This window comes from Phocoena phocoena, chromosome 6 (genome assembly GCF_963924675.1).
Source record: "Phocoena phocoena chromosome 6, mPhoPho1.1, whole genome shotgun sequence".
Lineage (NCBI taxonomy): Eukaryota > Metazoa > Chordata > Mammalia > Artiodactyla > Phocoenidae > Phocoena > Phocoena phocoena.
In genome coordinates this window covers 112960404-112988354 of record NC_089224.1, presented here as the reverse complement: position 1 = coordinate 112988354, position 27951 = coordinate 112960404, and the positions used below count along the sequence as shown (strand labels likewise).

The 27951-nt window shown below is 59.5% G+C and overlaps 1 protein-coding gene and 1 non-coding gene across 5 annotated transcripts; one reads left to right on the top strand and one right to left on the bottom strand.

Moving 5' to 3' along the window:
- Positions 1 to 533: 533 nt before the first annotated feature.
- Positions 534 to 18826, top strand: WDR5 (WD repeat domain 5). 4 transcript variants are annotated; one of them, XM_065878674.1, is made up of 14 exons: positions 534 to 640; positions 3389 to 3564; positions 4249 to 4357; positions 4565 to 4638; positions 5331 to 5420; positions 5625 to 5714; positions 5848 to 5931; positions 9539 to 9594; positions 13540 to 13586; positions 15819 to 15894; positions 16524 to 16557; positions 16818 to 16892; positions 17413 to 17500; positions 18444 to 18826. In XM_065878674.1, the coding sequence occupies exons 2-14, from the start codon at positions 3484 to 3486 to the stop codon at positions 18542 to 18544; spliced, it is 1005 nt and encodes a 334-aa protein (XP_065734746.1). In that variant the 5' UTR covers positions 534 to 640; positions 3389 to 3483; the 3' UTR covers positions 18545 to 18826. The 4 variants fall into 4 exon arrangements, with proteins under 4 accessions (XP_065734746.1, XP_065734748.1, XP_065734747.1 ...); XM_065878676.1 differs by lacking the exon at positions 534 to 640 and having other exon boundaries at positions 3484 to 3564; positions 5331 to 5411; positions 18444 to 18544; XM_065878675.1 differs by lacking the exon at positions 534 to 640 and having other exon boundaries at positions 3484 to 3564; positions 5848 to 5928; positions 18444 to 18544.
- A 4432-nt stretch (positions 18827 to 23258) lies between these two features.
- LOC136125226 (U6atac minor spliceosomal RNA) lies at positions 23259 to 23384 on the bottom strand. The gene has a single exon (XR_010655995.1). It is a non-coding gene; the product is annotated as a U6atac minor spliceosomal RNA (small nuclear RNA).
- Between the last annotated feature and the right edge of the window lie 4567 nt (positions 23385 to 27951).

Sequence of the window (27951 nt, the reverse complement as noted above, 5' to 3'; positions counted from 1 at the left end):
AGGGCCCCTGTACCTTCCAGGGTGTACGGGGGTGTCCCGAGATTAATGTACGGGGGTGTCCCGAGATTAATGGAGACGCCACGCGGAGACACCGCCGGGGCCGGTCGGACGCTCTGGACGCCGTAGCCGCCGCTCCCCAGCGTGCGCGATGACGGAGGGACGCGACCGCACAGGTGCCCCAGCCCAGGAGAAACGTTAGGGCCCCGCCGCCCCGCGAATCTCGGGGGCAGGGTGCTCTCTCCTCCCTGGGCGCTGCTGCAGGGCGAGCTCAGGATATGGACAATCGAGGGGCACATGAGCATTCCCTCTATGTATCTTCTTCCTACTTCAGTTTTCAGAAAGTGCAGGAGAAGGGCTGGAACCGGCCACCTTTGGGGTTAACGCCTGTAAGCAGGAGGCACGGGCGGCACACTGTCCCTTTAAGGCGTTGAGCCATGCCGAGGCGTTCTGCTCCTCTCCGCTCGCCGTAGCGGCCCTCCGAGAGGCCGGCTTTGTGCGTTTGCCCCGCCCCGGCAGGCCCCGCCCCGCGCGCGCGCGCACGCGCACTGTTGCTCCCCGCACCGCCTAGTTGAGCTCCCGCCCAGGCGGCGGCCGACGCGAAGCCTTGAGCGCCCGCCCCCGTCCCCCAGCCGCCCGGCAGGTAAGTGGGGACCGCCCGGCCGGCAGGCACGCCCCGGGGGTGCGGGACCGGGACAGACGCTAGCTCCCCCCGCGCCGCCCGCCGCCGCACGTGTTCCGGCGGGCCCGGCCCGGCGCCGGTTCAGCCCCGCCGGGCCTCCCGGCGCAGAAGCCCCGCGCCCGCCGCCTCGCCTCCGGGTGCCCCTCCGCTCTGCGCCCCTCCTCCCCGCCGAGCGACCGGGCCCCGGCGGCCCCCTCCCCTGACCCGAACCAGCCCCAAACGGACCCGCACGGACCGCCGAGCCCCGGGGACCCCCGGCTTCTCCCGCCCCCAGCGGTCAGGTGACAAGCCCCCGGACCCGGGACTGCGACTTCCTCCTGCAGCCGGCGTGCGTCCCCCCTTTGCCTCCAGAGAAAGACCTCTGGGCCACCGAGCCATCCAGTGCCTGGATGTGGCGCGCTGTCCGCTCTTCTCTGCTACCGAGGCGCCCTCACCCTAACCAGCTGCTCACCCCCAGCCGGGGACAGCCAGGCCCCGTCTCCCCCCGCGCGAGCCCGGGCCCCCAGGGCTGCGGGGCTGCCGGCATGAAGGGAGAGACCACCACGCTCTTGCTGTGGAGTCTCAGACCCCTTCTAGTCTGGCCCGCGAGAGCCATTTTGGGGGATGTGGAAGATACTCCCTGGTAGCCCTCTCACCCCGTTTCTACCCGCCCAGGTCCGCTGTCGACATTGCCTCTGAGGTTGGCCCGGCCCCGTAGGAGGCGGAGAGGTAAGCCAGAACGCCCGCGTGTCTGAGAATCCAGGTGGGGTGCGGAGAGCCGGGTTCCCTCGCTCTCAGTGGGCCTGGTTACCGCCTGTCTTCTCACACCCAGGGGCCCAGTCTCTGGGGTGGAGCCTAGTAATTTGCATTTTACTCTGAAGCTCTCCGAAGAAGTTCGGACGCTCAGCCTTGGGTGGTGTGGCTCACCTAGATCCCAAGAGGGAGCAGGTAGCAAGTGATCTGCAGGCCGGCTGCAAACGTTGAGTCGAGAAGTTGTGTTTCTAAAAGTTTGCTGAATTTTTGTGTTGGTTTTTTGTGTGTTAATGTTTTGCTGGCCGAAGTGTTGGGCAGGGGTTGAGCTGGGAGGGGCTGGGCACCTTTTCTGTAAGACCACCTATTGTATGTATTCCCAGCTCCTCACCTGAGGGCAGCAAGTTTGCGGGAGTCACACCACACCTCCTGGCGGGTCTTGATTTTTACTTTAGAAGGAGCTGCTCAGGCCTCTGGGCTGCCCTTTCCACCCCAGGTGGAGCCTCTTCAGTTCCCACTGGTGTTTAGGTTGGACGCGCCCTGGGCTTCCCTCCTCTCAGCCCTAGTTGTGGTCTGCCTTTCTCAGATGCTAGGTTCTGTGAAACAGACCATCCAGCTCTTGTCCTTGGCTCCTTTCCCCCCACTTGTCCGGCCCACCCAGGGGAAGGCAGCACCTGGGTTAATTGGCACGGCCTGCTTGCGCTACAGCTAATCACCAGGTAGGCAGCGTTTCTGGAGCGCCAGCTTTGTGCCAGCACTTTGCCCCTGGCAGCTGTATTGACCTGCCCCTCCCCTCCCCCACCCTACTGCTGGGGCTGTGCGTGCTGCCGGATCCGTTCTGTTCCTGGGCCGGGATCCTTGCTGCAGGTAACCAGCTGTGGCCTCACGGGGTGCTCTGCACAGCTGTGTTGCATTGTGATTTCGCTCCCCTCCTCTTGGATGAAGACTTGGGGATGTGTTCTTTTTGATGGCTTCTGTCCCGCCTTGGTGCGACAAGGAGCCCGTGCAAGCTTCCAGTTTTCAGCGCCGAGCTAGAATTTACAAGGTGTGACCGCATTGGATTAACAGTGGTGCCAGCTTCCGGGAGTCGGCTGGCCAGTGATGCTTGCAGGGAAAGGCGCCTTCCCTCGTTTCAGAGTCACCTGGTGTGCTTCTGTGCCACGTGTCCAAGTCGTGGAGTCTACTCCTGTGATAGAGGAAACCAGTCTCTCACCGTGCAGCATTTGAGGGGTTCCCGTTGTCATGCCGAAACCTAATTGAGCTGCAGTCTCTTTCCCTCCTCTGCAGTGAGTTTGCTTGCAGAGTGTCCTTGCGTACTTCAGGTTGCTTCTAGGAAGCCTAGCGCCGGCGACTCCAGCAGGCGGGGCTGGCTCCAGTCTGTGCTTTCCGGGTGTGTCTTGTTGCTTCACCAGGGACGGAGAGCCTCTCGGCTGTTAGTGTTTTGGAAGCAGCCTCGTGTCTGCCGCCTACACGTGCTGACCTTGGAGTCCCCGGGAGGTGTGGACCACTGGGGCCTGCTCTTGTGTTTTCAAACGTGGCTGTTGGCACTTTGCATCACTTGGGATGCATTTAAGGATTTGGATGAGTTTCCAAACTTCTGCACCCTGTAGCTCAGTCTCCTGTAATTTGGCGTGTTTGTTTCCTGACAAGAAGTCTTTGGCTGATTTTTTTTTTTTTTAATGCATCAAGAGCTCTTTGAAGAGAATTACGTTTTGTCTGCCTGGACTGTGCTACATTTCAGACATGCGGTAACAAAATAGGAAGCACCCCTGAAGGTGGGTCTTGGACTCTGATCACAGAAGGGACGAGAGCAGCACAGTACCTGCAAAGGACTAGCGAGGAGTTACGTGCAGAGGACTCTTAGTTTGGAACGGCACCCGCTACAGGGCTCAGTGAGGTGGTCAGATTTTTAAAATCCTTTTTCCTGGAAATTAATTTTTGAAGTGTGGTTTGTCTGTTGGCCTCTGTCCCCCACTGTAGGTTTGGATTAGCAGACAGCCCTTGCCACTGTGCGTCCTCCACTCGGAGCTGTGAACTCTCTACCCGCGTCGCCCTGCCTGGTGGGCTGCAGAGCCATGGCAACCGAGGAGAAGAAGCCCGAGGCCGAGGCTGCCCGAGCACAGCCCACCCCGTCGTCATCGGCCACGCAGAGCAAGGCACGTCCCTGCGGGCTCCTGGGCACGAAGGCTGGGAGATCCTCGGGAATATTTCACGCCCGGAACTGTTTCCCCTCCCCTCCCCACCCCCCACTTAAATATTGCCAGTTTTTACTCCAGACTACATTCCCAGCCAGTCCAGTGCTGACTGTGGGCTGTGTCGGGGATTCCCAACCTGTCACCTGGGGAGGGGGCTTCACCAGCAGTACACATCCTTGGTCTTGATCGTAAGGGTCTGTGTGGGACCTGGGAAACGCCTCTTGTTCAGCACCTCGCCCCTGGCCCGCACAGTTCCCTGCGGAGGGCGGTGTGCAGACCCCTCCTCTAGGCCGCAGGCGGGCGTCTCACCCAGGGCGCGGGCCTTCAGGTGTGCGTTGGGGAGCCTGACCTCGGGTGGTGGGCTGCCGAAGCAGGGCTGGGGCTGCCGGAGGTTCCAGCTGCACTGGCGGGACTGCCTGGAGGGCGGCCTGGGTGACGGGGGCTTCGGGAGAGGCAGGGCTTGTGAGGGGACGCGCGGAGGCCGGGTTTAGGCGGGTGTACCCCGGTGGACGAGGGCTCTGGGAAGCGCCGTCGCGGGGTAGGTGTGAGCGTGAAATTCGGCCTGGGCGCCAGCTCCACACTGGCGATCAGTGGGTTTGGACAGTGGTGGTTACTTTTCGCTGACTAGTACTCTCTCTTGAACAGCCCACACCTGTTAAACCAAACTACGCCCTGAAGTTCACCCTGGCCGGCCACACGAAAGCTGTGTCCTCTGTGAAGTTCAGCCCGAATGGGGAGTGGCTGGCGAGTTCGTGTAGGTGCCCCTGGGGCTTCCCTGCGTGTCCCCTCGATGTGCCCCTGCCGGTTGTGACTCTGAAGGGACGGGCCCGGGCCAGGGGGGAGGCCTGGGGGTGGGTGCCGAGGACCGCGGCTCCCTAGGGGAGGCCTGTGTTGTGGGCAGCCCAGATTTTGGCCCCTGGATGACTGGAGACCTCGGTTGCTTTTCATTCCTTTCTTTCAGCTGCAGATAAACTCATTAAGATTTGGGGAGCATACGATGGGAAATTTGAGAAAACCATCTCTGGTCACAAGCTGGTAGGTCTCAGCCCTGGGCCGAAGTTGCTGCTGGATGTGGGTTGGGGCCCATCTCCGGGCTTGTCAGGTTAAGATTGAACCTCCCTGCCCCCAATTTTTGGGATAGTTACTTGCCTCTTGGGGCTTTTTGTAAATTAGTTAATTAATCTTTGGCTGCATTGGGTTTTCACTGCTGTGAAGGGGCTTTCTCTAGTTGCGGCGAGTGGGGGCTACTCTTCGTTGCGGTGCGCGGGCTTATTGCAGTGGCTCGTCTTGTTGTGGAGCACGGACTCTAGGCACACGGGCTTCAGTAGTTGTGGCGCGCAGGCTCTAGAGCGCAGGCTCAGTAGTTGTGGCTCACGGGCTCAGCTCCTCCGCGGCGTGTGGGATCTTCCTGGACCAGGGCTCGAACCCGTGTCGCCTGCATTGGCAGGCGGATTCTCAGCCAGTGCACCACCAGGGAAGTCCGCCTCTTGTTTTTCAAGCAAATAGTTTTGACTTCCCCAGATGAGTCTCTGCCCAGCTGTGAGGCCTGGCAGAGCCACGGAGAGCAGGCTTCTGGGCCCGGCCTGCGGGTTCAGTCTGTTTGGTCAGCACGAACTAGAGGGAGTGGCTTGCTTAGTTATGTCCAGTTGGACGCTGAGGATTTGACTTTAGCTGGCTAATCCCGTTTTGCCGAGATAGTGACCGTGACTGTGTGTTTCCTCCCCCAGGGAATATCTGATGTGGCGTGGTCCTCAGATTCTAACCTCCTTGTTTCTGCCTCAGATGACAAAACCCTGAAGATATGGGACGTGAGCTCGGTAAGCTGCATGGGCCCCTCCTTGGGAAGCGTGTGCGTTTGGGGAAGGGGCTTGGGGTGGGACTGTGTTTGGGGAGCAGCCGTGCTTGTTGTCAGAGGGGCTTTACAGCTGCGGCGGGTCAGCTGCTGATGGGTTTAGCCTGACGGCTGACATTTGAAGAAACAACCACTGGGAATGACTTAGTCTCACAACACTTCCTCTCAGGGAAAGTGTCTGAAAACCTTGAAGGGACACAGCAATTACGTCTTTTGCTGTAACTTCAACCCCCAGTCCAACCTCATCGTCTCGGGCTCTGTGAGTTTGGGGCCTCCCCAGGGGCGGGGGTGAACCGGGGGCCGTCCTGGGCTGCTCTGAGGGCTCGGGGGCCAGCGAGTCTGTCCCGTCCGAGCCCCCGGAGAACCACTGCCACCTGCCCCTCTTTCTCCAGTTTGACGAAAGCGTGAGGATATGGGACGTGAAGACGGGGAAGTGCCTCAAGACCCTGCCCGCGCACTCGGACCCCGTCTCAGCCGTGAGTGCCCGCCGCCCAGCCAGGTCGCGGCGCTCGCCCGACAGCAGGGCCACGAGTGGAGACTGGGCTCAGGGTTCCGTGCCCGTGGGAGGCGGGGCGGGGAGGCGTCCCTGCCCGGAGGCTTACAGAGCAGGCGGGAGCGCGCGGGCAGCGTGGGTGTTGCGTGGAGCCACCTTTGGGTGGGTGGGCAGAGGGCCCTGGGGGCCGGGTGGCCCAGTCGTGGGTGAGGCGGTGGGAAGGTGGGGCCCCGCGAGCGCACTGCACGCGCGGTCCAAGGCTGCCGCCAGCGCACAGGATGGACAGGCAGGGGTTAAACTACATGCGTGTCGTAAACGGCTCCATTTACAAACGGCCAAGGTATTTCTTTGTCAGCGAAGGGCCCGAAGTGGTTTCTTAGCCAGGTTTGCCTTTTGGGAAGTGGAAGGGGTCACGTATAGACAGCTTGTTCGCTGTTACCGAGGACATGGTCCTCCTCAGGTTCTAGACTTGTGGAGGTGAGTGACTTTAAGTGGCTTCAGCCTTGGAAGGCCTTTGTCCAGCGGGGCCGTGGGCAGAGCCCTGACCCCCTGGGGGACGCGTAACGTGTGCTGGTCGAGGCTGCCTGGCGCAGTGCTGGCCCTGTGTCACGGCCGGTGCCTGCGGCTGCGGGGAAGGCGCCCCTGCCGTCTGGGCCCCGGGCCCTCCTGAGCCTGTGCCGTCGCTCCTCTGTCCTCCGCGCTGGGGGCCCTGTCTGAGCCGAGCTGGCTTCCAGACAGGCCGCAAATGGGCACGTGTGAAGTAACCAGGAGATAGTCGGAGTGAAGGCCATGAGTTGAAAGAGTTCTGTCTGTGTTGCAGTGGTCAGGGATGGGGCTCTGATCGCAAACGATGGTAGGATTTTTAAAGTCTTTGCTTCTTACAAAAGTAACGTGTGCTTACTTTTAAAAAAGGCAAGAGGCAACGTAGCGCGTAGCACATCAGAGCCTCCTGAGCTCCCGTCCTCAGGGGCAACTGCGCACAGCCAGCAGCTGCCGTCTGGGTGTTTTGGTTTTTTAAGTGCGTGTGTTCCAGCCCACCCCCTCTTGTTGGACGGCGGCGGTGCTATGGGACGGCGGCATCCTGCTCCAGCTTGTGCACCGCAGAAAGGTCTCGGACGCCTTCTGGCTCTGTGCCTGCAGGTGCTCGACACGCTCGTCGTCCCCCCGGGGACGCTGGCTTGTGACTTGCACTTTAGGGAGAGAAGTGCAGCGCACGTCTGTTGAACAGCCTTGCACGCTTGTGCCACAGCGTCTGCGGGCAGGTGTCGGGGGAGCACCAGGTCTGCGAGCGGTCAGCCTTTGCGAGGCCAGTCCTGGATCAGAGCCCTCGGGGTGCATGGGCTTCCCGCGGTCTTCCGCCCCCTTGAGTCCAGCTGCTGTCCCCCTGCCTGGACTCCTCCGTGTCAGTGCTTTCCTGAAGTCCCTGCTGTCCCCTTCATCCATCCTACCCCCTCTCCGCAGCTGCTGGCCTGTGCGTTTGCCTCACTTGCCCACTCTCTCCCTCCTCGGCGTGCCTGCAGGTGTCACTTCCAGGGAGCTCAGCGGCTGTCCGTCTGAGTCGAGACTTGGCGTCCCCACTGGGGTCTGTCTGCCCCCCCCCCCTTCCTTCTGGGTAGCACCGACTTTCTGGCCGTCTTGCCCCTCACACCTGCGCGCTGGTCTGCCAGCGTGTGCCGGCGGTGCTGTCTGGACGTGGCTGGGACAGAGCGGAGCGCGGCCCTGGTGGGGCAGGCTTTGGGGCCCCGTGTCGGCTCGTCATCACCCAGCGAAGGGGCTTTGATCAGATCGTAGTTTGCAGGTTCAGAGGGATGAGTGTGATGAGATCCGCTGCTGTGAGTTTTAGGGAAGACGGCTTTGGGAGGCTGACGAGCACCTGGCTCGGGTTGAGTGGGGGGAGGGGGGGCGCCGTCACCACCGCCGGGGGAGCAGGATGAGGACGGTGACAGCGGCTCTTCACGGGCCACGCCATCCACGCGGAGGCCACCAGCCACACACGGTAGCACCGCAGGCTGAGACATGCAGGAGTGGGCACGACGTAGGCTTCCAGCTTCTGGAGATCCAGTGCAACGGAAAGAACGTAAAGTGTCTTGTTTATAACCTTTAGCGTCGGTTATGTGTTGAAGTAGTATTTCAGGTATATGGGGTTAAGTAAAAACCTGTCAGGTTTGTTTCACCTGTTAACTTCCCTGCTGCAGTGGCTAAGAAGTTTAAGTGGCACACGTGGCTCCATCACGGGCCCCTCGACAGTCTGGACAGTGGTTCTCCAGGCGTGGCCCCCGGACCAGCCTCTGCTGGGGGTGTACAAGATCTGCGGGTTCTCGGGGCCCGGCGCTGGGCTTTGACAAGCCCTCCAGGTGCTTCTGCTACACGTGGGCTTGTCCCCTGGGGACGCCTGGCACCGTCTGGAGATGTTTAGGTTTTCAACAGCCAGATGCTACTGGCATCTCGTGAGTCAAGGGCGGGGCAGCTGCTACACGGGACAGCGCCTAGCAAAGGAGTGTGTGAACCGTGTGTCAGTGGTGTGAGGACCAGACGTTGGTCTGAACCGTGGCGGCAGGCGGGCAGCCCCAGCCCTGTCCCCGAGAGGTTGACCCGGGGCGCGACCCCCCATGGGACAGGCATCACACGTAGCAGGAAAGAGGGCGTTCCAGCGGGGGGTGTGTGTTGTAAAAAGGCTTTTCCTGCCCAGGACTCAAATGAAAACGACGGGAATTGATGAAGAACTCTAACTTCTGACGTTGTGATTCCTTCTGTATACGCTGAGATTCAGTTGGAAAAAAGAAAGAGGACAAAGGCAAAGGCAAACCACTTCTGAGGAAGGGACTGCTCACGTTGCCATTTCTTTATCAGACGGTGTATCTCGCCTGTCTCTGTACTGGGCAGTTAGGCATTCAGATAAAGTAACTGGTGTGGAAGTGTCACAGGTCGGCTTCTGGGCCCGGCGCCTGATCTGGACATCACGCCTCTTCCCAGGCACAGAGTTTGGAGCAGCCTGGATCTTGTTCCTGCCCCGTCTGCAAAGCTCGAGTGTCGCAGGGGTTGGTGCCCGGGCCCTCGGAGCAGTAACCGGGCCGTCTTGTGATTCTGGGGGTGCTCAGCACGCAGCGTTACGCGGCTGGGAAAGCTCGGGAGTGTCTGAATAAGCGGGCATCCTTCTGACTTCTCTGCCTTGTTTGATGGAAGTCGGGGAAGCCCTGGTCCCACTGCCCCCACGGCCGTGCGGGTCCACAGACACACTCTGGGCAGTGGGGCCTCCACGGAGCCAGCAGGTCTGGGTTGGTCGAGTTTGTGATTTAAATACTCAAGACGTGTTTCGGGGTTGGTTTTCTTTTTGTGGTTCAGTCTTCCGTCGTGAAACAAACTTGACGGTTGCTTGAGACACCAGGTAAAAATGACTGTTTTATCCACGTTGCTTGTGGTCTGCGTTAGCACCCTTGGGAAATCAGAACTTAAAGCTCGCTCAGAATGCAGCAGGGTGCGTGTCCCTTTGTCGGGGGCCGGTGAACGGAAGGCCGTCCAGGTGAGGCGCAGTCTGTGTTGATGCTCTGAAAGTAAGTTTCTTTTCCCCCCTCCCGCTCCTTCATCCTCAGGTTCATTTTAATCGTGATGGATCCTTGATAGTTTCAAGTAGCTACGATGGTCTCTGGTAAGTGAAAGAGCTTTACTTCGTTGAGTCAGCAAGTGTTTAACGGCCTCCCCCGGGACCGTTGTGCCTCCGGGCGTCCAGCGGAAGCCTCTGCCTCGAGGGGCTTGGGCAGGCGGGGTGGCGGTGAGCGTGGCCGGGAGAGGGGGCTCCTGTCAGCAGCGAGGCCCCAGCTGGAGACGCGGGGAGGCGCTGCTGTCCTGGACGTGGCTCCCCGTGGACCCTGAAGGGGGTGCGTCCCAAGCTCGTGGCGCTGGTGGGGAGGTGGAAGGAAGGTGTGCTGACGTGAACGTTCGAGAGTGTCCATCGGGGCCGTCAGGGTCCTGAACAGGTGGATGAAAACAGGTCCCGTCACGGAGGGTGAGGAGGAAGGGTGGCGGGGGCGGGACATCCAGTCTAAGTGGATCGTGCTCGTGGCCTTGGCGCTGGTAGTGTAAGTGCCCTGTGGATGCTTTAAGAGACGCGAGGGAAGACGCGGAGATAAACGTTTGAAATTTAACGCAGCACACGTGGGTATAAAGTACCAGGAGGTATCTGGGCTTGGAGGGTTGCGCGTCACAGCTCACCTGGTTACCGGGGAGGGGAACCTGGGGAAGGGATGGGGCGGCAGCAGCCACTGGCCGGACCGATGGCCCGAGAAGGACTTCCCAGCTACGCGGGAGAAAGACAGGGTGGCTAGAAATTTGTCTACGTTTAGTGAAAATAAAATAGAGAAACTCGAGTAACATAAGCGATAACGTGTAAAAGTACCGTGGGAGAAATGGAGCTCAGGGTACTTACTGGGTGCTTACGTGGCGGGGCTGGCTGAACACCCCCAAGAAAGGCTGTCAGGTTTGGGGTAAAAGCCCTCTGACTCTCGTTGTTTTCAAGAAACACACCTAAGGAAAAGTGATGAGTCAAGACTCGGAAAAGAAGGGTGGGCACGTGGGGTCGGGCAGGTGGGAAGCAGAGACCGAGTATCAGCCGGGGAGACGGTGATGGAAATGAAGCAGGTAGAGTTGACGGGAAGGCTGAGAAAGCTCTGGCACCAGGCCCCACGGCCGCCCGAAGCTGCCTTGGGGAAAGTAGGAGTACAGGGAGCCGCAGTGTTTGTGAGGGAGTCCAGCCTGCTGCTTTGACTCTGACAGCGGGGCGCTTGGGGTTGGCGGGCCGAACGATGCCACGGGCTGTGTATCTGCTACAGAAGTGCGAGTTCTCTTAAGCCTGTGGTACATTCTCAGAATTGCTTGTGGACTGCCTCTAAAAGCTTTGTAAAGAAGTTAGGGGGAAGAAAACCATGCCAGAAAAAGTGAGAGGAGAGGAAAGTTGTAAAGTTAAACAGTGGAGAGAGGGGAAAACGACAGGAAAATTTAAATAAGCTCTATTCTTAATAAGGCCCGTAAAGTGGTCAGCCTTTATAAGCCTAGGTAGGGAAAAAGAGCAGAAACGTGCAAGGCTAAATTAGAGAGGGGACGGGAATTCCCGGCGGTCCAGCCGTTAGGACTCCGCGCTTCCACTGCCGTGGCCCGGGTTCAGTCCCTGGTTGGGAAGCTGACATCCAAGGCGCGAGCCATGGACAGAAAATAAAAAATAAAAAGGGGGTGGAAAAGAGCAGTTTCGGGGGGATGAGGGACGAGCAGGAGGGTGCCTGGCCCGCCTCTGAGCAGGCTGTGTAGACGGGGATTAATTCCGACTCCCTACATTGAGCAAGGGGTCACCGTGGCGGAGATTGGAAAAAGCGATGAAAGGTCTGAAAACTATATGGGCCCTATGATTTTACACTGGAATTGAGTTAAATAGCAGAAACTTCTAAGGCTGTTGGAACTGGACCACAGGACAAGTTGGGGAACCCCCTGGTTCATTTCTGGGTCCAGCATGACCTAACTCCCCAGCTTGACTGCTAGTCCAAAAAAGACAACCATGGAGGACACTTCACTAGTGAATCTTGAGGTCACAACCCCCAGGAAAATGTTACAAACTGAGTCCACAGTGTGTGGAAGAATAGTATTTCGTGACCAAGTGGGTTTGTGAGTCATGAGACGATTGTAGTAATGTACCAACTGACAGGACATTGAAAATCTAATAATTATACCAAGAAATTGGAGGCAAAGATCCATATAATTTTCTTACCGGTATAAGTCAGGTAGGCACCTGATAAAATCCAGCAGCCATTCCTAATAAAAACTCTAGCAAAATAGGCCAGTATCACAGACTGTTTAACAGAAACTTAATCATCACGTTTATAGTAAGTGGTTAACATGCCAAATCCATTTCTGCTAGAATCGGGCAAAAGTCATGCCCGTCTCCTTCAGCATTTGGTGCTATTTGGAATTTCTAGCTAACGTGATAAGAAGATAAAGTCATTGTGTGAAAACTGGATAGAGACATCTCTTTGTAGGTGGTACATTTGTATGGTCCCCCACCCCACCCCCGCCGGTACGCGGGCCTCTCACCGTTGTGGCCTCTCCCGTTGCGGAGCACAAGCTCCGGACGCGCAGGCTCAGTGGCCATGGCTCACGGGCCCAGCCGCTCCGCGGCCTGTGGGATCTTCCCGGACCGGGGCACGAATCCACGTCCCCTGCATCAGCAGGCGGACTCTCAACCACTGCGCCACCAGGGAAGCCCTGTATGTTTTTTAAAACTTAAAAATCACGTATTTGTACTTTACAAATAGGGACTCATTTAAGCCTCATAACTGTCCTGTGACTCGGGTACTGGATGGTCGCCATCCCCGATCCTCAGTTGGGAAGCTGAGGCAGGGATAAGCCCCTGCCCGCCATCCCCGAGCTGGTCAGCGAGAGAGCTAGGGTCCGGAGCACACTTCGGGCTCTGGAACCCAGGCTCTGAGCCACCGAGCCTGCTAGTTACAAAACGTGGACGGGCATTTGATGAGGTCACTGTTTGCAAACTGACAGTTTTTCGCTATCCTGGGAGCTACCAGTTAGTGGATGAGAGCAAGTTCCCCCGTAAGAGTCACAAAAGCATTGGAGTACTTAGAATGTGATTAACAAGAGAGCAAGGCCTGTATGCAGGAAATGGTAAAATGTAACCAGAGGGACACAAAGAGGGAGGGACGGGGGACCAGGCACGTCCTCATCCTGGCGGTGGGGAACGCCCGTCTCCTGGGCTGGTACGCTGTAAGCGGTTCGATTTAGAACCCCTCCAACTAGATAAAGTGAATTTAAAATTCTTCGAGAAGCGTAAACTGAGTTCTCTGCCAGTAGAATTAAAACAAACAGTGAGTGGGGGAGTGATGTTTCTGGGTGTTGAAACCCGAGACACAGTTACTGCGGCCCCCAGGGCGGGATAGGCTCCGAAGGGCTGCAGGTGGGACAGTGAACGCTTGGGCGATAACCCCTGCATTCCCGTTACCTGTAAAACCCGTGTGCCCTCGACCCAACGCCCGCCCCCATCGCTGGGCGTCTGTGCTCCAGAAGCGTCCGCGCGAATACACCGCCACGGTTCCCAAAACAGGGTGTTGTGTTGGCAGAAATCACAGAAGCACTGAGCAGCGACGGGATACCTGGCGCGTCCCGTCAGGGAACAGCGGCCCTTCGAGTGGGTTCTCTTGCTCCTGAACCAGGGGACGCCCAGAAAAGTGCCTACGATATCCTGTTTTTATAAAAAGCACTCTGCCCCAGGGACCGTGTGCTTGGCGTGTTTTCGCGTGGAGAGCCCTGCAGGGACGCAGGTCGGGGTGTTGGCCTCGCGGCTGTGGGTGTGCGGAGGGGGCCGGTCGTGCCGCGATGAGCGCGCTGCTCCGTGGTGAAGGCAGCAAGAGCACATGTGTGCGGGCTGCACGTGCCGCGCCCGTTCGGGCCCCTAGGACCCAAGGGAGTGGTTGTGAGTGGTGACTGGGAGACTCCGGGAGATAGGACTGGCTGTGGATTGGTCCTGAAACATCCACGTTGAGAGCCGTGGAACGTAGGAAGCCGCTTGTAGTCACCTGCTGTGCTCGTTGCTTTGCAGTCGGATCTGGGACACCGCCTCGGGCCAGTGCCTGAAGACACTGATCGGTGAGTACTGCCGGCTCCTGCTTGCAGGGGGGCCGTGTCCCAGGGGACAGTCTGCCGGGTGGCCATGGCAGCTTCTCCCACGCTTCCTGCCCTCCATGTGTGGTTCTCTGGAAGCCTCCCTCTCTCCCCGCTGGACCTGCTCCCTCTGGGAGGGCCCCCCCTCTCCTGAGCGGTTCCGTCTCCCATCCGCTCCTTCCTGATTGGCTCTCCCTTCTGGCCTCGCGTGGCGCTGCCCGGCGGTGTCCTCTGAAGGACCCGCAAGACCCTCGGACTCTGCCCACGCTCAGCAGACCCTTGTCTTCCTCCCCGGCCTTGGGGACCCTCCGCTCGGGTCATTCCTTCAGCACATGGGGTCGAGCCCCTGCCCTCAGTGAGCCCTGTCTGCTGGGAGTGCAGAGATGGGGGGGAGGAAGTGGGCAAGGGGCCCCGAGGTCTCTGCACATGGGGCTGGGCTGTGCCTTGGGGAGGAGGGGAGGACGGCACGGAGTGGAAGGACAGCGTGGTCTGGGCGGCAGCTGGTGCTGCTGGGCGTGGGGGGGTTGTGGCCAGAGGGTGGCCTCGGGCCTGGGAAGGCAACGCGAGAGATGGAGCCCTGGAGGGGTCCGGTCACTGACTCGGCGGGAAGGTCTTTGCGGTGTCGCGTTGAGCAGGCAGGCAGGGCCGCCAGGGCGGGGCGCCTCCCTGAGCCTCCTGCGCCCGGCTGTCCTGGGAACAAGCGTGGCTGTGAGAGTGCGCTGGGACCACCGTGACAGGACACCGCGGGCTGCGCGGCTTCAATAGCAGAGACCCGGCCCCACTCCCTGGCGGCCAGATGTTCAAGGTCGGGGCTGGGCCGGGCCGCTTCTCCCGAGGCCGCCCCTTGGCCTTCTCAGCGTGTGCTCGCGTGGTCGTCGGCTGCGTGGGCTCCTGCTGTCCCCACCTCCTGCTCTGACAGGGACGCCGGTCAGACTGGCTTGGGCGCGCCCCCCGCCCCCCGCCTTATTTTAACTTAGCCCGCCTCCAGGATGCTGTCTCCTAGGTGCCGGGCTAGGGCTTCAGCAGGAGAACCGGGGAGGGACACAGCGGCCTCTGTGGTTTTCTTGCTCTGCGAGGGGGGCCACCCTTCTGACGCGCATCCTTCCCCCGACCGCGGCATCTCCCTGTGTCTGTTGCGCTGTCTTCCCCCCCTGAAGCCTGGGTGGCCACCTCCGCCCGGCGGGAAGTGTCCTCGTGCCCAGACGGCCGAGCGCGGGCAGTCCCTGCAGCCGCCCCGCAGCTGGGTGGGAAGCCGAGGCCAGAGAGGTTGACGGCCGGCAGCAGCGAGCGGTCTGGGGCCGGGGCTGGGGCGGGAGGGGCGGTGGGGAGCCGAGTCCCGTCCCGTTTCTAACCTCGGGTCTAGGGCGTTAGAACCTCGGGCGTTGATGGGCAGCCCCGCGGTGCTTCGCTGTCGGAGCCTGGTTAGACCTCTGGGCACCGCCTCCTGTCGTCTGAGCTGGGGCGCTGGGGGGCCTTCCGTGTGGCCCGGCGACCGGGTGGCCCTCGCCTGCTTCTGGGGACCGGCTGGAGGGAGCAGAGGCCCCCGGTGGGGCGGGGGGGCAGGCCTGGGCCTCCCGCGGTGGTGATGTGTGTGCTGCTCCGTGCCTGGTGCTCGGGACACGTGGCCACGCTGGCCCCCACCAGGGCGCACGCCCAGGGCTCTCCTCGCTCAGGCAGGGACACCCTCCTCCCGAGGAGGCGTGGGACCGTCACAGAGCCCCAGCGCCTCCTGGGCGTGTGCTCCCGTGCCAGCGGCTGAGAGGGTGGCAGGGCCTCTGACCCGCCTTCCCAGGGCACCCTGGGGCATGGGCTCTGACCCCAAGTGTCAGGAGCAAGGGTGTGCTGTGACGTCGCCGGGGTTGTTTCCAGGGAGAAATTACACGCCTTCCGCTATAACCATGCAACCAGAGAGCGCCTGCCTGAGCCACTGTGTTCTCAGGGGGATAGTTTCTCGGTTTAGCTGGGTGTTTGCAAACTCCCTTCTGTGAGGAAGGCGATCCCGAGGCCGACTGGCCGCAGGGCCTTCGCTCCTGAAGCCCTAGTGTCATGGGGTCACTGGGAGAGCCGGCTCTCACGCTGGCACGAGCAGTGGGTGAGGGAGCTGGCCGGCCCTGGGGGACGCCCGCGAGGGGCGGTGCCGGCGCAGGTGGCGGTGAGGGAGCCCCCTTCCCGGCAGAGCCAGTGCCCCACTGGCAGCCGTCTCTGTGCTCCGTGCAGACGATGACAACCCTCCCGTGTCGTTTGTGAAGTTTTCTCCGAATGGCAAGTACATCCTGGCCGCGACCTTGGACAAGTAAGTGCTTCCATCCCCGGTGTGGCGTGCGGCCAGGCCCGTCGCCCCCCAGGGCCGGATTCCCAGCGTGAAAGACGATTCATCCCGCTGGGGCTGGGCTCCGGACGTGGGTGCCACGCTGGGACGGCCTGTCTGTGTGGGGGCTGGATCTCAGGTTGTTGGCTCCGTGGTCACCGTGGCCCATCCTGTCTGAGGTGGTGGCGGGCACGGTGGCCTTGAGGTGCGGGGCCCCGTTCTGCCCAGGCACCCTGCTTCTCCCCCGACACGCTTCCGGGCAGATGTCCCTGGCCACCGGCCGCCCTCCCGGGAGGTGGTTGGCACTCGGTCTCCTGTGCACCGTGGGCTGCCCTCAGGTGGGCTTGCCGGGTCGGCCCCCATGGGAGGAGGAAGGACTGCCCTGGACGGGGCTTCTCCTGTCCCTTTCTGGCAGCAGCGAGGACCCCTTACTGGCTTAGAGACACTGAGTAGCTTCCTTTAGAAAAATGTCTTCGACCCACAAATGCTGGAGGCCCCATACTCTGCTCGGGTGTCCTCATGGTCCCTGGACGCCGTGCGTGCGGGGCAACTGCACCTGGAGGGGGTGGGGCGGCCGTGGCGGAGCGCACTGACCCGCCCCCTCTGCCTTGCAGCACACTGAAGCTCTGGGACTACAGCAAAGGCAAGGTGAGCGGCGGGCGGGGCTCGCAGAGGGCTCGTGTGGGGTCCTGGGCTGTGGCCGGAGGGGCCCAGGAAGCGGCTCTGCACGTTGCTTTGGTGCACGTTGCCTGACGACTCGGGTTAAAGCTGGACCTGGGTGGGTTGTGCGGGGGGTGGGGGCCACGGTGCTCTTCAGAGCCATCCGGTCGCTGTAAGATGCCTGGACGGGGGCAGCACCTGGGATGCAGGGCGGTTGTGACTGAGCTGACGTCCCCTGGCCGTTTCAGTGCCTGAAGACGTACACGGGCCACAAGAATGAGAAGTACTGCATATTTGCTAATTTCTCCGTCACTGGAGGGAAGGTAAGTCGTCTCCCAGCTCAGGAGCTGCTCCCGGCCCCTTCCTGAGACGGGCCTTGTACTCTCACCCACAAAACAAACAGGAATTTCCTGTTTTTTAACCAAAATGAAGTCACGCCACACAGAGTGCTGGTGACTCTCACTTGTTTTGGGGTGTCCTGTCCTGGCTGCTTGGGGCCCGCAGGCTCCGTTGTCACGCTGAGGCCTCCTGGGAGTCGGTCCCCGGTGGGTTCTGGTCCCTTGCGGGCGGCCCTCGCCCAACCCCCAGGCTCAGACTAAGGAGCTGATGGTGACGAGCAGCCGAGCCGCGACTGACGGCAAATGTCAAACGTGGCGATGGAGTTGAGGAAGCAGCTTCTGTCCCAGAAGCGCCTCGAGACGCGTGGCCGGCCCTGCATCAGCCTCTGGACGGGAGGAGGGCAGGGGCTCGGGGCCCACACGGGGGCGAGTGTGCCGTGGGGTGCAGGGTACTGTCGTCCACATGTGCGCCCTGACCCTGCTCTCCCTCTTCGTCTGTGACCAGTGGATTGTGTCGGGCTCGGAGGACAACCTGGTCTACATCTGGAACCTGCAGACCAAGGAGATTGTACAGAAGCTTCAGGGCCACACAGGTGAGCTCGGCATCTGTGCCGCCGCCCTCCTGCGCCTGGTGCCCTGGGAAACCCGACCCCGCGCACGTGGGCGCCTTGGGCTGCCTCTGCCGCCTTCTCGCCTGCGGGTGACTGGGGGACGCTGCCCGTTTTGGGGCTGCTTGCGGCGGCGGAGGTGGGGGGGGGTGGTCTGGTCCTGGCTCCCGCAGCCTGAGGCCACAGCCTTTAACCTCTTCTTCCTGTCGGCCGGGCTGCCCGGCCCCATAGCCCACGCGGGCGCTGTGGCCTGTCCTGCGTGGAGGTGGCGCGGGGAGCGGGGATGCCCGCCGTCACCCTGGCTGCCCTCCGGGCCGCTGCTCTTCCCCCGTGCTCGGTGGAGAGTGGTTTTGAGCCCGGTGAGAATCAGATCAGAGTGACACCCTCCTTCCTAAGAAGGCAGCTCCGCCTGGGAGCAGGGCCTGAGCCTGGAGGCCGGCACCGGCCTTCGGCCTCCATCGTTGGCCTGTTGCTTCTCCTCTGCTGTGCGGGCAGGACGCTCAGAGGCTCGTTTGAAGCCACTCAGACCACAGGGAAAATTCTGGGGTTCATTTTATTTAAAAGCTACAAGCGCATTAACCTGACCAACCCCAAGTGGCAACTCGCGGGATCTGCCGTCCCCGCCCTGGTGGACTCGCAGAGCTGGCCCCTCGGGGCGTCCTGGGGCCCAGCACTGGTGGAGGGGGGCAGCCCCGGGCTCTGGTCCAGGTGCAGAGGGTGCAGTGTTGACACCGTGAGACCAACAGCGGCCCCCAGCTGTGCCCCCGGCCCGTGCGGCGCCCCAGCCTCCGGGCTGGGTTCTGGGCTGGGAGCCCCTGCTGTCTTCCCGCTCGGGCCCTGGGCTCTGTTTGCCGAGTGCACCGCGGGCAGGGCCCTGTGGGGAGGGGCCGGGTCCAAGGAAGGAACTGTTGTCGGCTGTCGTTTCCAGACGTTGTCATCTCGACGGCCTGTCACCCGACCGAGAACATCATCGCTTCGGCCGCCCTGGAGAACGACAAGACGATCAAGCTCTGGAAGAGTGACTGTTAGGCCCGCCGCGCGGGGGCTGTCGGGAAGCCCACCCGGACTGGCGGGGGCGCGGCTCCCGGAGGGGCTCCCGGGGTCCGGGCCTGGGGGCCGGAGGGGCTGGGCCTGAGCCGCCTCTGAAGACGACTTGCCTGGGGCGTGTCTCCCACTGGAGGGTTCTAGAAGTTGCTGGTGAAGTTTCTCGCCAATTCCTCTCACCGTTGGGGAAGAGTTCCTAGTCTGTGTTGTGTTCAAAGAGAGTCAACAGAAATTTTTAATTTTTTATTACAAAAAGGTGAAGTTCAATTTACCACGAGTTGTGTGTTTTTCCAGTAACTGTTCTGTACCGTTTATGCGATTTTATTCCCCAGTGCCAGCGCTGTGACCACGGCTGTGTTGCTGCCACGGCTTCTGGCCGCCAGCCTGGCCCGCCCGAACTCGGGGGCTGCCCTGTCAGTGCTCAGCAGGTGCCCTGGAGACGCTGTCCCGCCTGTAGCAGTAGCCACGTGTCTTGAGCCTTTCTGGGAAGCACAGAGCGGTGTGCACCGACGTCCGGGTAAAAGCCTTCTGTGTTTTGGGCTTGTGGCCCCTGTGCTGTCGGCGTGGCGACCACACTCAGGGCTTCCGTTTGTCCCAGGGGTGGTCACACTGCAGGCAGCGCCTCGGGCTGTAACGAAGGTAGGGTCGTGTGCGCGTGTGGCAGCCGAGTTCTCAGCAAAGCTTTCCTCCATGCGGCTCTTTTAGGAAAAGTCTCAGTTGGCAGGAGGTTGAAAGGATTTTTCTCACGAGACGGGTCCCCCGAGTGATGTGCCCACTCCTTCCTTGTCCACGCGGGGTCCGGGGCCGCAGAGGGCGAGTCAGCCGTCCCCGCGGGCTAACGGCACGTAGATGTGGGGCCGCGGGAAGGAGGCGGGGGGCCTAGTTGGGATGGTGCCGGGGACCCTGCGATGTCGTCCTGTGGAACGTGGCGGACGCTGGCGAGGGCGGGGGTGTGGGCGGCCCGGGTCTGGGGCGCACAGGCTGGTGCCCGCCCCCGCCGCCAACCGCGGGACCCACGGGCTTGGGAGCCGGCCCCTCGCAGGGAGCTGGGTGTCAACCGCCCTCCTCGCGCACCCAGCGGCTCTGCTCGCTGGGTCAGGGGCCTCTTTCCTGCCGGCGGGAGTGGGGTGTGGGGCGCACCGGACTGCAGGGCAGTGTTGTCGCAGAGCCGCTGCCGTCCACAGGGACCCCTCCCTGCAGCCAGGCCACCCTGGGGTTCCGATCTCGCCTGTGGCCCCGAGATCCTTTGCTGGGGAGGCGCGTCCCCTGCCTGATGCCGGGCGGCGGGGCCGGTCCTTGGGCTCCGGGGGTGCCTGCAGATGGGGGAGCGGCAGCCCACCCCGCAGCGGCCGCTGTGGCCCAGAGAGGACAGTCGCACCGGCGTCTGGAAACGAGCCTCCCGCCGTTCCCCGCCGCCCCCCCGCCCCCAACGTGGGAAGAAGCCGTGCGGACGCTGGCTGTCGTAGGAGCGAGTTGCTCCGGTGAAAGGACCCCCGTGTCGGCAGCGTCCGCACGGGGGACGCTGAGGCCCCGCGTCGGTGGCGGAGGCCTGGCCTCGGGATTTCCGAGACCTTGAGGTTCTTTGGGTTTTGTTGGTTCCGGTGTCGGACTCGTCCCGGGGGGAGGGGCATGCGTGCAGAGTGCCGTGTCCTTGAATATAGTTTATTTTTTCTACATTTGAATTCTCTGTTGTAGATTTATGTAAAAATACACTCTCTTTTTGAAAATAAAGAATTTCCTGTCTTGTAACTGTGTCTCCGCGAGAACTGTTTACCTTTCTTAACGTGTAGCGGCTTGTGGAGTGGGAGGCGGGCCCCGAGGCGGTGCTTCTCTGCAGTGCCGCGTGCGCTAGCGGAAGGTTCTTGGTCTTTAAAAAATGCCATCTTCTTACTATTATGATTATATATCTGTGCTAATGATCAACAGAAAAAAAAAAAAGCAAAGATAAATCACCCAGATGCCTCTTACCACTAACATTTTGGGGAATATCTTATATTAAAAACAAAATCTTTATTGTGGAACATTTCGAACGTATATAAAAGTGGAGAAAATCCCTGTGTTCTATCATCCAGTTTCAAAAACTTTTAACCTCTTGTTCCAGGCATCCCTGCCTGGTTATTTGAGTATAAATCCCAAATGTTTTATAATTTAAGCAGTGAATTCATGGTATCTCTAAAAGATAATTCTCCAGAAGCATTACCCCAGTACCGTTTTCACACCTAAAATATGAATTCTTTAATCTAGTGTCCAGGTTTCCCTAGTCGTCTTAATATCTTAAAGTGTATGTGCCTACGTATGTACACACAGGTACATATACACATACGTACGTATACACCCGCGCACACGCACACAAGCTTGTTGTGAACCGGGGGCCCCAGCAAAGCCCCCGCCTGTGTTTCCTTCTTGAACCTCCGGGTTCCCCCGTTTCTCCCTTGGCATCTCTGTGGAGAATGGGTCACTCGTTCCCTAGGTGTCCAGGTCCGGGTTTGCTGCCGGCACCTCCGAGGGGCTGCCGACCAGCTTCCCGTCTCCCCGTTTCCTGAGAGCCGGAGTGGACCGACCACCACCCCTCTCTGTTTAAGTCGTCGGTCAGGTTGCTTCTATTTACTTTGACCATCATTTTAACTGGGTCCTTAAATGAGCCCTGCATTTGAAACTCACAGCAGTTTGTGCTCTGGACATAAAGGGGGAACCTGGTTCAGGGCATCTTCGGCCTCGCCTTCCCTGACCACTCCCGCCTGCTCTGCTCGCCCCACAGAGGTGGTCTGCTTTGGATCTGTCCGCTAAGGCTCTGGAATGGTCCAGGATGTGAGCTCCTGGGGCTGGGGTCCTCTCCCACCTGGATCAGTGTCCCACGGAGGATGGCTGCTCAATTCCTATTTGTCCCCCGAATGTCTGTGATGCTGAAGAGACGCACATGGAAACTTTGAAGCCACCAAAAAAGGCCTCAGACCTCAGCCACCTGCGGGACCTGGTCTGACCACCGGGTCACCTGCCTAACCTCCCCCGCCCCGTTCCTGCTTCCACGCTGAGACACACTGACAGGAAGTGGAAGCCACCTGGGTGTCCTGATGTCCGCTCCCCGGCCCTGCCCCCCACCCTGTGGCTGGGGATGAGGTGAAGGCACACCTGCCCCAGGTGCAATGATACCCATACAAGAAAGCTGTGATCCACTTTGTATTATGAAAAATGCCAAGCATCTCATTAAAGACCTAAATGTAAGGCCAGACACTATAGAACTCTCAGAGGAAAACACAGGCAGAACACTCCATGACATAAATCACAGCAATATCCTTTTTGATCCACTTCCTAGAGAAATGGAAATAAAAACAAACAAATGGGACCTAATGAAACTTAAAAGCTTTTGCACAGCAAAGGAAACCGTAAACAAGATGAAAAGAAAACCCTCAGAATGGGAGAAAATATTTGCAAATGAAGCAACTGACAAAGGATTAATCTCCAAAATTTACAAGCAGCTCATGCAGCTCAATATCAAAAAAACAAACAACCCAGTCAAAAAATGGGCTGAAGATCTAAATAGACATTTCTCCAAAGAAGATACACAGATTGCCAACAAACACATGAAAGGATGCTCAACATCACTAATCATTAGAGAAATGCAAATCAAAACTACAATGAGATATCACCTCACACCAGTCAGAATGGCCATCATCAAAAAACCTACTAAGAATAAATGCTGGAGAGGGTGTGGAGAAAAGGGAACCCTCTTGCACTGTTGGTGGGAATGTACATTGATACAGCCACTATGGAGAACAGTATGGAGGTTCCTTAAAAAACTAAAAATAGAACTACCCTACGACCCAGCAATCCCACTAGTGGGCGTATACCCTGAGAAAAACCATAATTCAAAAAGAGCCATGTACCACAATGTTCACTGCAGCTCTATTTACAATAGCCAGGACATGGACGCAACCTAAGTGTCCATCGACAGATGAATGGATAAAGAAGATGTGGCACATATATACAATGGAATATTAGCCATAAAAAGACCCAAAATTGAGTTATTTGTAGTGAGGTGGATGGACCCAGAGTCTGTCATACAGAGTAAAGTAAGTCAGAAAGAGAAAAACAAATAGCATATGCTAACACATATATATTGAATTAAAAAAAAAAAAAGGTTCTGAAGAACCTAGGGATAGGACAAGAATAAAGGCGCAGACGTAGAGAATGGACTTGAGGACACGGGGAGGGGGAAGGGTAAGCTGGGACGAAGTGAGAGTGGCACTGACATCTATACACTACCAAATGTAAAATAGACAGCTAGTGGGAAGCAGCCACATAGCACAGGGAGATCAGCTCAGTGCTCTGTGACCACCTAGAGGGGTGGGATAGGGAGGGAGGAGATATGGGGATATATGTATATGTATGGCTGATTCACTTTGTTATACAGCAGAAAGTAACACACCATTGAAAAGCAATTATACTCCAATAAAGATGTTTAAAAAAAAAAAATGCCAAGCATCTCAAAGAGCCGAGCAAGTAGCGTCGCATAGGTGTTTGTCCACGCGGCACACACATGTATCACACAGCCGTGTATCACAGATCCCTGTGTCGCACCCCCCGCCTATGCACCCGCGCGCGTCACGCCCACGTGTCACTGTGGACAAGTGCAGCACACATTGTATAGCGATGCACCCCCGCGGACCACACGCCCTTGTGTCCGCACAGCAAAAAAAAAAAAAAACAGTGGTTAGATGCCACGAAGTAAGTGGCAATGCCTTAACCGTATGCGTGTTGTTAGACCCGAAGGTCTCTTCCATCCTTGTCAAGGGGAGTGCTAACCTTCTCTCCTTTCATACAACACGCTTTCTCTTTCGCGCCCTCCATATTTAAGAACCCGTCTGCGCACTGCCTTCTGCTTACGGCGACTTCGGGTTCGCGCCTCAGACACGCTGGTGAAATCGATCGCATCCAGCAGAGAGCCGAGAATAAGTCCTTTTTAAGTCGCTATATTATTTTAGCGCGGTGGAAAAACTTCTTTTTCGTGTTCTAATATATTCATAAAACAAGCCAATCAGAGGCTGAGAGGAACACCCGGCAGTCCAAGCGTCCCTCAGGAAAATAGATTCCCCCGGAAACAAAACAGGGTTGGCGCGCACTTCCTACAGCGACACGCCTCGCGGAAATGGCTCGGAACTTTCTGCGGAAATGGAAGTGGTTGGTAGCGAATCAGAGGACGAGGAAGGAAGAGCCGCTCCACGGACATCCGGACGCGGCCCTGCGCTTGGAACTGTGGGTGCGGCGGGAGCCGGGGCGCGGTCTGCGCATGCTCCCAGCCTACGCCACTCGTCTTCCGCGCATGCTCTGAGCCCGCTCCGCGCCATTTTTGAGCCGGCGGTTCGAACCCCGGGGCGGGACGGAGTCTGCGCGGAGCCGGCTTTTGCTCTTCCCGTCCGTCCTTTCCCTAGAGTTTTAAGATTTAAATCCGATGCTTCGGGTGCTGGCCGTCCCCGCAGTGTAGACGGTGGGGCCATGCGGCCCCGGGCCGAGGCGGTGACGCCGTGCCTCCCCACGGCTGCGGGCGCGTGGGTCCCCGGCCGGACGCGCATGTGCGCTGGGCTCCGTGCGGCCGGGGGCGACCCTCCGATGAACCGCGCGGGCTGAGACAGGCGTGTGCATATGTGTGCAGACACGCCTGCGTGTCCACAGCGTCCGTGCACGCCCAGGCGTCCACGAGCGCGCCCGTCCACACCGTGTATGCGCGCACAGACAGCACAGAAGGGCAGTGGACAGAAGGGGTGGGCGGTAGGTCCAGCCGAGGGACGGTGAGCCGGCTGGGGTGGACACGGCCTGCAGGAGGCTAGCAGTGTCCCCCATCCAGTTCTCCTTTGAGAAGTTTCCGATCAGCCGGTTAGTTACAGGTAGAGAGCTAACCAAGCGCGCACGGGAGAGCTCTGCCCAGTTTGCAGAGCATCGTGGGAGAGAAGGGAGAGAAGAGCCGAGGGCGTGACCAAGGGACAGGCAGGCAGCCACCAGGGACTGGGTCAGCTGGGAGCGGGTGTGCGTGTGCTCTGGGCAAGGCCCTGTCCTGCCCTGCGTCGGCGCTCGCAGGTGCAGCGCGGGGCCTGGGTGTCACCCCGGAGCTGGTCGGTACAGTGGGCAGCTGCGAGGGGCATCAGTCCTGTCTCAGTCACTGCTCTGTCCAGCTGCCCACACCGTCCTAGCGGCCGGGCTTCCTTAGTCTCAGACCTGCGGGGCTGCGACTCTTCACTAAGGACAAGCCGCTGCAGGCCGTGCTCAACACCCACTGTGTGCCAAGGCCCCAGTGGCCCTGCGCTGACGTCCTCCCGTTTCACGCCCCTCCCCCACGAGGTTGGTGCCATGAGCACCCACACGTGATAGCTGAGGACACAAGCCAGAGTGGTTGGGTGACGTGGACGTCACACCCCCAGTGGGGCAGCAGAGGGGTTAGAGCCGGCCTGCGGGGTGAGGGTCGGGGAGTCTGCTTGTGCCAAACTGTCCCGCTCCACTGCTGGGACTTCTGCGCACAGCACCTCTGCCTTGGGCCTCCTGGGACCCTCTGGTCTGGGCACATGGGAGGGTCCATCCAGAGTGGCCCGGGGCCCCAGTGATGTCACCTCTTGCCCATCGACAGGCCGCATGGAGCCTTGCCCTTCCCTTGAGTCTGTAAGCTCCTGGTCCCCGTTGGCTTGGAACAAAGGGGCAGCTGGCTCCTCAGGAACCCCAGACTAGGCCTCTCAAGCTTTAGGCTGACTCCAAACCGCCTAGTGTTAAAATGTAGATTCCTGGGCAGAGTCTGAACCTGGGGGGGGGGGTGTCTAGCGGCAGGCCTGGGAATCTGCATTCACGAAGCCCTTTGGGCCCCCACCTCCCGCCCCACTCTTGACGGCCTGTCTTTGCTCTGGGTGGAGAGTGGGTGACTCCACTTCTTCCAGGCGACTTCAAGATGATGACACAGACTGGGGAAGAACTTGCAGAATAAGGTGGAGGCTGCCTGTGAGGGAAGGTGGCCAGAGGGTCTTCGCAGTGTTGAGAGGACCAGTCGGGAAGGACCCACGAGGAGCAGCTCCCTCCCGGGACTGGCGCAGACGTGGGTTCCTGGGCTGCATTTACTGAGGCTGCTTTTCCGGGCGCCTGCTGGTGCCTCCCGGTCATCATCGGACCCGAGTTCACCGGGAACGGAACTCACTAGACCATCCCCAGGGGTGGTTCCTAAAGGCTCCCGCGTGGGATCAGGGGCTACACCCAGGAAGTCCCAGAAATAAGAGAAGGCGAGATCACCCACCTGACCTGCCTGTTTTGCAGAAGCTGAGGGGGAGGAGGGGCTTGCTGAGCACCCCCCTGCCCGTTGTTTCCCGGGTGGTTGGGGGGAGGACCCAGACCCAGATGGTGGAAGTGTGGGGTCCCCTCCAGCCCTGGCGAAGCCCCAGGCCTGTGTGAGCCTTTTCCCTGCAAGTGTCCTGGTGAAGATACTAGATTAAATACCGACGCCTGGTTAGATTGGAATCTCAGGTAAACAGTGAGCACTGAAAGTATGAGTATGCCTCAAATATTTTATGGGGCGGTGCTTATACTAAAACGTATTCATTATTGCTCTGAAATTGTCCTGGATTTTCATTTGCTAAATTTGGCAACCCCAGAAACAGGGGAGGGGGCGCTCTTGTCATCTGCCTGGGAAGCAGCCCCTCCCAAAGTGTGCTCTAGGGACCACCGTGCAAACAAAGGAAGGGCTTCCCTGGTGGCGCAGTGGTTGAGAGTCCGCCTACTCAATGCAGGGTGAGGATTCCACATGTCGCGGAGCGGCTGGGCCCGTGAGCCGTGGCCGCTGAGCCTGCGCGTGCGGAGCCTGCGCGTGCGGAGCCTGTGTTCCGCAACCGGATGAGGCCACAGCAGTGAGAAGCCCTCATACCCAAAAGAAAAAAAGGGAAGGTGTCCTATGGAAAAAAGGAGAGGAGCTTGTTTGGGGAACTCTGTGTTGAACCAAGTTGCAGAGTCCTTCTCTACCCCCACCCCCCTTTAAAAAAAATTATTTTATTTATTTATTTTTGGCTGTGTTGGGTCTTCGTTGCTGCACGCAGGCTTTCTCTAGTTGCAGCGAGCGGGGGCTGCTCTTCATTGCAGTGCAGGGGCTTCTCATTGCGGTGGCTTCTCTTGTTGCGGAGCATGGGCTCTAGGCACGCAGGCTTCAGTAGTTGTGGCATGCGGGCTCAGTAGTTGTGGTTCGCAGGCTCTAGAGCGCAGGCTCAGTAGTTGTGGCGCACGGGCTTAGCTGCTCCGCGGCATGTGGGATCTTCCTGGACCAGGGCTCGAACCCAAGTCTCCTGCATTGGCAGGCAGATTCCCAACCACTGTGCCACCAGGGAAGCCTCCCCCACCCCCTTTTTAAAGGAAAGCCTGCTGGGGGGCCATGGAGCTTGTGAAAATGAGGGCTGGAGGGGGCGTGGTCATTTAGTCATCCATCTTGGCTCATGGGCTGGTGGCATGCAGGTCTGTGCAGGAGGGAGAAGAGAGGGCCCAGGGGAGGGAAGAAAGCAGAGGAGGAGGGGGAGGAGGAAGGTCAAAGACAGAGGGGAGGAGGCTGAAGGGCCTCAGCGGTTCTTGGGTCCATCCAGACCAGCCAGGGTCCACGCCAGGGCACCCCCTGGTGGTGGCCACCGGATTTGCCAGCACAGAGCTTGGATGGTTGGCTCTGCACATCCGGCCCCATTCCAGTCCCTCAGTCCACTTCTAGCCCTGGGGAAGCACTCCACAGTGGGCACTGAGTCGACGAGTTCAGGCAGTGATCCGGGTTGTTCAGAGCCAAATAATCCTGCTTCTGCTCTGATTATAATACTCTTATTTCCAGGTACAGGTGACTTCGGAGAGCTTGAGTTTTCCAGCTCTCTGGTGAGGTCTGCACCTGATCTGGAGAGATGTCAGGGTCAGGACTCAGGCAGCTGGAGGAAGTCTGAGGCCAGTTTGGGCCCCCGAATGTGGCCAGTTCCCTTTCCCAGAAACCCACCTGTGGGATGGCCCAGCTCTGCCGGCTTTCACAACTCGGGCTTCTTGGCACCTGCAAGGAAGGGCAGAGCCGAGATGGAAACGCTCTTGCCACTCCCAGCACCATCCTGTAGAACTGGGGGTTTGGTGGGATGAGAGCTGACTCTTGATTCAAGGATTTGTCTTGACACAGCTTACTGTCAGCATCCATGGGCTGCGTGGGGTGAGGGTGGGCGGCTATGGGGGGGCCTGGCCCCTGCCCCGCTCACCTCCAGCTCACAGACCTCTGCCTGCTGACCAGGCGGCCCCTAAGCCCTCTCCAGCTTCCTGGGAGGTCCTCGGCTGGTGGGGGGAGAGCAGTGACATTCCCAGGAACGGCGACAGGCCCTGAGGACTCGTCGCCTTTTGGAACGGGAGACCTAGGTGACCCA